Raw genomic sequence first — 7708 nt, 5'->3', positions numbered from 1 at the left:
AGGTGATGAATATTCATGAGGTATTTGGGGGGCTGTACGTAGGCCGCTGTGTGCTGTAGCTTGTAGGAGCGGCTGGTTCCTCTGGTTCCTCCCAACCAACCACACCATTCCCTCCGCGGGTGGAGAAAGCATTCTTTCTATTTCTCACTGCACAGACCGGATATTCCTGACCGATTAAAAAAAAACGGGCGAAAAAAGAAGCGAGTGAAGGAGAGAGAGTTGCTGCCTGGGTCGCATCCTCCGACCCCCTCTCTTTTTGTATTTTTTTTTTATTATAATTTTCGTTTGCGGAGAAGATCATTTATAAAGCGTTCTTTTGGTGTTTTTTGTTTTGGTCCGCTTTAGAGTTTAACTACAAGGTTTTGTCGTGCTGACATGGTAGATTATCACGCTTCCACCAACAATAATCAAGTCCAATACTCGGGCCCCAATACCGGTGGCGTACCTACATACATGGAGCAGGCAGATGACTGGGACCGGGACCTGCTGCTGGACCCCGCCTGGGAGAAACAGCAGAGAAAGGTAAAGGAACCATAGTGCAAATCGTATAGATGGTAGTTTAAAAAGAAAATGGCAGGAAGATGATGGAGGCTGAACGTGGGGCCCTGGTTTGATACCAGATTGAAGCATGGCCTTTGGTTCTTATTCATTCACATCTGGTTTCCTGGAATGATTTGGTTTGGTCGTGACTGAGGCGCCTCCTGCCTTTTTCATTATAATAATGGAGGTCATTGGCGAGGAGGCTATATATTCAATGAATTATTGGACCGTAATAAAGTAATGCAGTGGCGGTGACTGCTTTTAGCCGCTGCTGCTTGTGTGGTTTAAGTTTCAGGCATGCGACGATATTTCAGCACCCCGGCGATAACGCTACTCCGTGTGGCTTTACACAGAAAGTGCAATTGCGATTATATCGCATTTTTAGACTCAAATAGTCAAGTTGAATGGGTTCCAGGGGCGTTATCTGACGTTCTTGTTGGAGGCCGATAACAACACTTGACTGGAGCCCAGACAGTTTGTGTACCGCTCGTGATGTCGCTTGCCAAAAAAGGGGTAAATCTAAAAGTTAATGACGCGTCGTTAGTTTGTATATCTGCTCTTTTGGCAAAGCGACACCGCCGTCCAACTTGAGTAAAATGAGTCTTGAGTAGGAGTCTACTTTTAGCTGTGAAGGCCTTTTACTGTTGCACAAGGCTAGAATATCTCCACAAACATCACATCCTCGCCGTCCCAGTGCTCACAACAGCATTTTGTCATTTGAAATCATCTCAGGGGATTGGGGAACGAGTAGCCTCAATAATAAAGGATTAACCACAATTGTGGAATGATGAGGAGGGTGTGTTTGCTAACTAGGTTACGCACAAGACTATCTGATTTGACTGACTAGCCGCCGAGATGATTAGCATGCCTCCGCCTGCTGGAGTGACAGCATACATACCACACATTTAATTGTGTTTTCTACTATGGGATATTATTAATCATTTTAAAACCGTCATTTTAACATTGATTACCCCTTTCTCATATAAGCCTCATTGCATAAGCTCTGTACATATTTGTCAAGAGTGTACACGGGCCAAAGTTTACTCCCCGGCACGCAAGGGAAAAACATTTAACGTATCAATCATTAACACAATATAGTTTGACTCCACTGCCCTCCACACACCGGTGGACACAAATGGCCATATTCCAAACCGGGCGAGAATGGAGATATTTACTCCTATGCCATATCGGGTGTGTGTGCCTTGCCTACTACCCCAGCAGCCAAGTTGAAACTATGTCGGGCCTGGTGGGGATACAAAGGCCACATTCCTGTGGTGTATTCGCCCTCCCCGTGCCAGTTATTGCGTAAAGGCGAGCGAGTGAGTGCCTCCCGCAAAAATATCACAAGGCATTGGATGTAATGAGTGTGGGAATGGAGTCTGAGAGAGTGGGGACCTCACCTCAAAGGCCAAGCCAGACTGCACCCGTTTATTCTAGGCGGGAGGAGTCAGTAGGCTACTCCGTCCGTAGTAGTAGTCCGTCAATCAACACTTGCAGGAAAACAAGTGTAATGCTTAATTGGGTCGTCCACTCACAGTTAACAGTCTTTGTATTGAGTTTGTGCTTGAAATGTACTGTAATTCTGCAAACTGTTAATACATATTTCAATCAATCAAATCAATGCTAACAAGTGTTAAGTTCTCAGTTCTGTGGGTTAAGACGGGAATATCAAGGAGGCTAGTTTCTTTCCCACTGCACAAGAACATCCTGTTGCTGTTTTAGATTTATTTAGATCTATGCCTATTTGTGGAAGCCCTACTTTTGTCTTTCGCATTCAGTGTGTCCAGGAAGCTTGCAGTGTTACCAACTCTCGTGAGAGAAATAAGCCAACCCACTTCCAAAAACAAGCCAACTCTTGCGAAAGAAATAAGCCAAATCTCTCCTCGAAAAACAAGCCCAATAATATGGCCATATAATCCTAATAAAGATTCGATACATTTATGATTAATACTATGTATCATGTACCTATTCTGTCAATCAATGTGATTCACACTCCCCCAAACCTATGGGTATTTATAGAATATACATCAAAGAGATGTTGGCTTGTTAGATTTTCAAAACCTGCAACTCGTCATTTCCCCTCGCAACTCTGGGGAAAAAACAAGCCTAAAGTCGCAGTAAATAAGTGGACTTGGCAACCCTGGAAGCTTGCAGTAGTCTATTTATCACTTATCACTCTCAACACCCACATGTAAAAAGGCAGACCAGGCCAGCCCTTGTGTGTCCACTGTCCAGTCTACTGCACTTTGTCACTCTTCCCCTCAGGCAGAATGCCTCACCTCACAAATATGTCATTAAAGTTGATCCCTGTGGAGAGGGATCGACCCACACGTCCGAACATGTCAAAGTATGCAGTGCTCCTACACTGATGCCAGCATGTCAAGTCTTTACTGTAGCTCTCTGCACTGTATGCAAAAGCTGTTTTCTTTTAGTTTTGTGACAGTTATGCTGCAGTTATGTCAGAGGCTACAGCTGAGTTCAGCAGGGACATTCCAAGATTCAGGGAAGTCGACCATACTCATCATCAGTAGTGCAATGAGCACACTAGTCGGTGTCAAATGATGCGTTTGTCGATGACCCTCATAAGGTGTTTGTTAGTAAATGTCATTAATTTATTTTGGTCTCTGTATTTCCCCAACTTTGAAAACTTCTGTGGCCAAAGATCATATTACATTAGATTAAGATAACGTCATTCAGCTCACAAAATGCAAATGAGGCAGAATGTCAAAGTTGTAGTGCTGACATCAAGTATGCAAATATGAACAGTTTTTGTGATACCACAAAACATGTAACTAAATGCTCGCTAAATAACCCTCAAACATCAGACAGTAATATCCTCAGTGTTAATCAAGCCGAATCATCGGTGGCCACTGGCCATCAGTCTTACTTCATTTTCATATGCTGACAGCTGTCTCAATTGTTTGCATAAATGTGATTGGAGCTGTATTGAAAACTGACTGCCTATTTAATACAGTGACCTACAGACAAGTGGATGGGGGTAGACTCATTCAGTAATATGATTGTACACCAGCACTATATTTCTGACACTTTTGCTTATGTTGTAGCAGTGCCTTCCGTTGTGTTAGGAGAATAGGAGATATTATGTAGACTACATTAGAAAAACACATGCTTAGAATTTAATACACAAGATCCAAGGACATTTTGACCTACATAGTTGCACTGTAGTATTTGCATGCGTTATTTTCTTAGAAGTGTTTTGTGTGTGTATATTTTACTAAATGGTGTCTGAGTGCCCAGATAGACAGACAACCTTTCCACTGCAGCTAAGGTGGGCAGCTGGGCACAACGTTGGTTTGTTCATTCTCCACCCACTTTCAAATGCCTTTCATCTGACTGACTGGCAGGATTGGGTGGGTTAGTACAGATGTCCTGACTTGGCTACACACTGCCCAAAAAAAACAAAAGAAGGATTAGAATGTTTGCTTGTACAATGAGTAAAAGAGAAATTCCTTGCAAAACCCATGATGGATACAGAAGTCACTGGGGCATTAGAGCTATACTACTCTCCTTCCTGCGCTCGCATGAAATGCAGACCGTCTTATTGACTGTAGCGAAAATACAAATAACGTTTTTGCTACTCGCCAATACAAAGGCGGCTTGTGTTATTAGAAAGCCTACTTTCCGTGGTGGACGCACTCTGAGCCCCCCCACCACACGTATATAATGCACATTTTGCACAGGGATTTTTTTTCACTGGAGGAAAAATATTCTCCATGAGGCAATTCTCTGGGCAATATCGGTAGAGGGTGCATTGGAGTAACTAAAAGTATTTTTTTTCCGGTGGAAACAAAATCCCTTTTTGGCCAAAAAGTACCGTTTATACGTGTGGTGGGGGGCTCAGAGTGCGTCCACTAAGGAAAGTAGGCTTTCTAATGACACAACCCGCCTTTGTTTTGGTGAGTAGCAAAAACGTTATTTTTATTTTCACTACAGTCGAGGCTGGTCTGCATTTCATGCGAGCGCAGGAAGACGAGAGTAGCATAGCTAATGCAAAGGCAGTAGAGCTATGGACCAAAGCTAGTGCTGTGTATTGTATTGTTGGACAGCATTGGGTACAAATATTTTGGTTATGGAATGTAAACCCAAATGTAACCATAAAAAAAGATAATTTATCCTGTTGGTTAATGGTCATTGTACTATATTGATAGAACTTCAACTAATATATTATACTAATACCTTTCAAAATCCAAAGAGGCACGCAACTCTATTCAAATTGTTTGACTAGGACGACTGTCCAAACGACAAAAACAATATACAATGTATTGGCTGTGGGATGGACAAGGAGTGTCTGCTTTGATTAGATAATTTTGCCTGCTGTATGATTGGTTGATTTGAGATAGCAGGACTGTCCTGATTTGGATGTGGTTGACATCATAGGAATCTAATCCTGCAAGTGCCTAGCTAGTAAAATGATAAACCACAATCTAAATAAAAGAAGCAGATGCCATCTAATTAGGGCTATCACATATTGTACGATTAATTTGTCACACAAATAGTTGTGATTAACAATGTAATGAATTGTTTGTCGTTGAACACTGGAACATATGAATAAAATAATACATTTCTGTTTGGCTTTTAGGCTTTGAAGTGGCACAGAGCATATGTATGGAAAATAAACCTAAATATACAAAGAAATGACTGACTAGATATTTATTACTATACTTTCAAACAAACAATGGTGGAAATAGACAATCTATAAGATTGTGATTTGTGACACGTAAATTGTAGATCTGCTATTTCGATATGTTTGAAAACATTTGAGCATTTCTCAACATGGATAAGATTATGACGATTATCTCAAATAATTGGCATTAGGCGATCATGTAATAATTGCGACAGCCCTAACATCTAATATAATTAAAATGTATCTCTTATCCTGTGTGTGTGAACAGTCACTAAACAATAGCTGTTACACTGATAAATATTTGCAGGGTTGCTGGCCTATGACTACAGATTAAACTAATCTCCTTGACACAGTGGACTTTCATTGACTGAGAACCTCTTCTCACTGACTGCTAGATACTAAGCCTATCCTGCTTTGTTAGACTGACACTAATATCTGAAGAGCCAGCTCAATTAATTGGTTTCATGGTTCTGGCTTATCATCCTTATTTTGTGAGACACTTTACTAATTACAGTGGTCAAGAGGTGCATGCACATCCACACATTTCAACGGGTGCAGGACCCAAAAGAATAACTGAGAAAGGAAAGAGGAGATCCGCACACCGTTTTAAAAGCGTATATCTTTTCTACGTCTGAGCATAGACAAGACATGACAACGCCCCGCCTGCCTCTGATTGGCCTACCGACATTGCCGGCCTTACCAGAGTTTCGTCCGAGGTGGAAGATGCATGCTGGGTAGTCTGCCGCGAGGTTACACTGGTGGTGGGAAATAAATAAATAATACAAGTACGATATGATACAAGAGAATGACAGCTTGGCACGCGTGACAGTAACTTTTATTTTTGTAGAAGAGGCAAACTAATATTGTTTATGCCGTTGGCCTGTTTATTTTTATTTATTTATTTTAAACTTGAAACATTATTGTACTGTAAAAAGGTCTCTTTTCCCTTGATTTTTATCTTTTTTAGTATAACAGTATTAGTTTCCTATAATTAGATTAATACCTTGATCTTTATCTTTTTTTAGTAAAATAGTATTAGTTTACTATAATTAGATTAATACACGATAATCAACATTAACACTTTATTCAATCAAAGCAAACGGAACAAAGTTACTGTCGCGTGTTGCCATTCTCTTGTACTTTTTTATTATTTTATTATTTCCCACCACGGAGTACCCTTGCATCTCGGAGGACAGGCAAGACGGGCAGTGTTGGTAGGCCAATCAGAGGCAAAAGCTCCCAAAACTATTTATTGACAACAGAGCGGAAAACGTTTCGGCCTCAGGGGCCTTCGTCAGATATACTGAAACAGCGTGTCACTTTTCTAATTACCATTTGTCTCGAAAGGTATCATTCTTTTGTCCTACATGTATCATCATCTCTATGAGATGATTGCTTGTGCAAATAGTCTTGTAATGTATACACATTAACGATACAAAATAAAAATAATTACATAGTTTTAAGCGATACATGATAAATCCAAGCAGCCTAGTGCCAGTTTACTAAAGTATAGAACCTAGTTCACTGTTCTCGTGCTTTTAGTTGCAATTGTGTCTGTGTGCTTTGTGGAACGTGGGAGAATCAGGATATGATGCTTATACTGTTCCCTAGGTCAGCTGTGGGACAGACATCCACCCCTGGGACACACAGCTGACTGTGATCCACATTCAGCATGTAGACTTGAACAACAAACCAGTCAACCAGCAAGGCAGTTAAAGGACCGAGCAGATTGGAATGCAGACCCTCTGTGTTTCTGCCTTTTCTCTCTCCCCCCTTTTTTTTGTAGTCACCCCCCTTTTGCTCTCTGTTCTCCCACCCGCCACAGAGAGTGAGCATGCATGGGGAAACATTCCATTGGTGGCCCATTGCAGCCTGCTAGGCCAGGGGGAGGGGGGGCTTTTTTCAGTAGGGGGCGGGGTGTCCTGATTTTTCGCCTGAGTAAAAAAGAAGTTGGGGTTTTGTAAGATTGCACATGTGAAGGAAAGTGGAAGATGGAAAATCCTCCTGAGAGATTTCTAGATGGCTACTATAATATTAATGGTAGTAGTCAGGATGTTTCCTGGAATACCATTTTAAATATCGTTCTGTGATTGATTAAGCTTGTAAGTTGCTAGTGGAACCAAGTGAATCGTTACAGAGTGAATATGTCTGTAGTCTGGCACTACTGGGCAACAGTGAACAGACCTGAGCAAATGCTCCAAACATTGGAAAAGTTCTATTAAACCCTGAGCCAGTATTTGGCCCTCATATGTGTCTTGAGTAGGTGGTGGTGAGGGCAGGCATGGCTGTTGTTGGCTTAATGCGTTTCTTTGTCAAAGAGATTTTATTCCGGTCTGTTTCCCCCCTTCTCACTCTCGTCTCGTCCTGGCCTCCTTCCTCTTTTTGTTAGCAAGGAAGATTTGGGAATAGAGGGCAGGATGAGGTTCCCTTACAATGTCAAAGGAGCAATAAATGGCTGTAAACATGTTTAGGGTGTACGTAGCCAACTTGTCTCACTAATTGCTGTTGTTCATAGGCGTACTT

General features: G+C 41.6%; 1 protein-coding gene across 2 annotated transcripts in view; it reads left to right on the top strand.

Moving 5' to 3' along the window:
- Positions 1–7708, top strand: part of actn4 (actinin, alpha 4) — a 77392-nt gene continuing 69684 nt past the window's right edge. Inside the window, exon 1 of one of the 2 annotated variants that reach the window (XM_079515078.1) lies at positions 1–522. In XM_079515078.1, coding sequence (XP_079371204.1) covers positions 376–522 — 147 coding nt within the window. In that variant the 5' untranslated portion in view covers positions 1–375. The remainder of the gene's footprint in view (positions 523–7708) is intronic. The other variant, XM_079515077.1, reaches the window with a different exon arrangement.

The sequence above is a fragment of the Electrona antarctica genome (assembly GCF_951216825.1).
Source record: "Electrona antarctica genome assembly, chromosome: 11".
NCBI classification, from domain to species: domain Eukaryota; kingdom Metazoa; phylum Chordata; class Actinopteri; order Myctophiformes; family Myctophidae; genus Electrona; species Electrona antarctica.
This window is presented reverse-complemented; position numbering and strand designations above follow the sequence as displayed.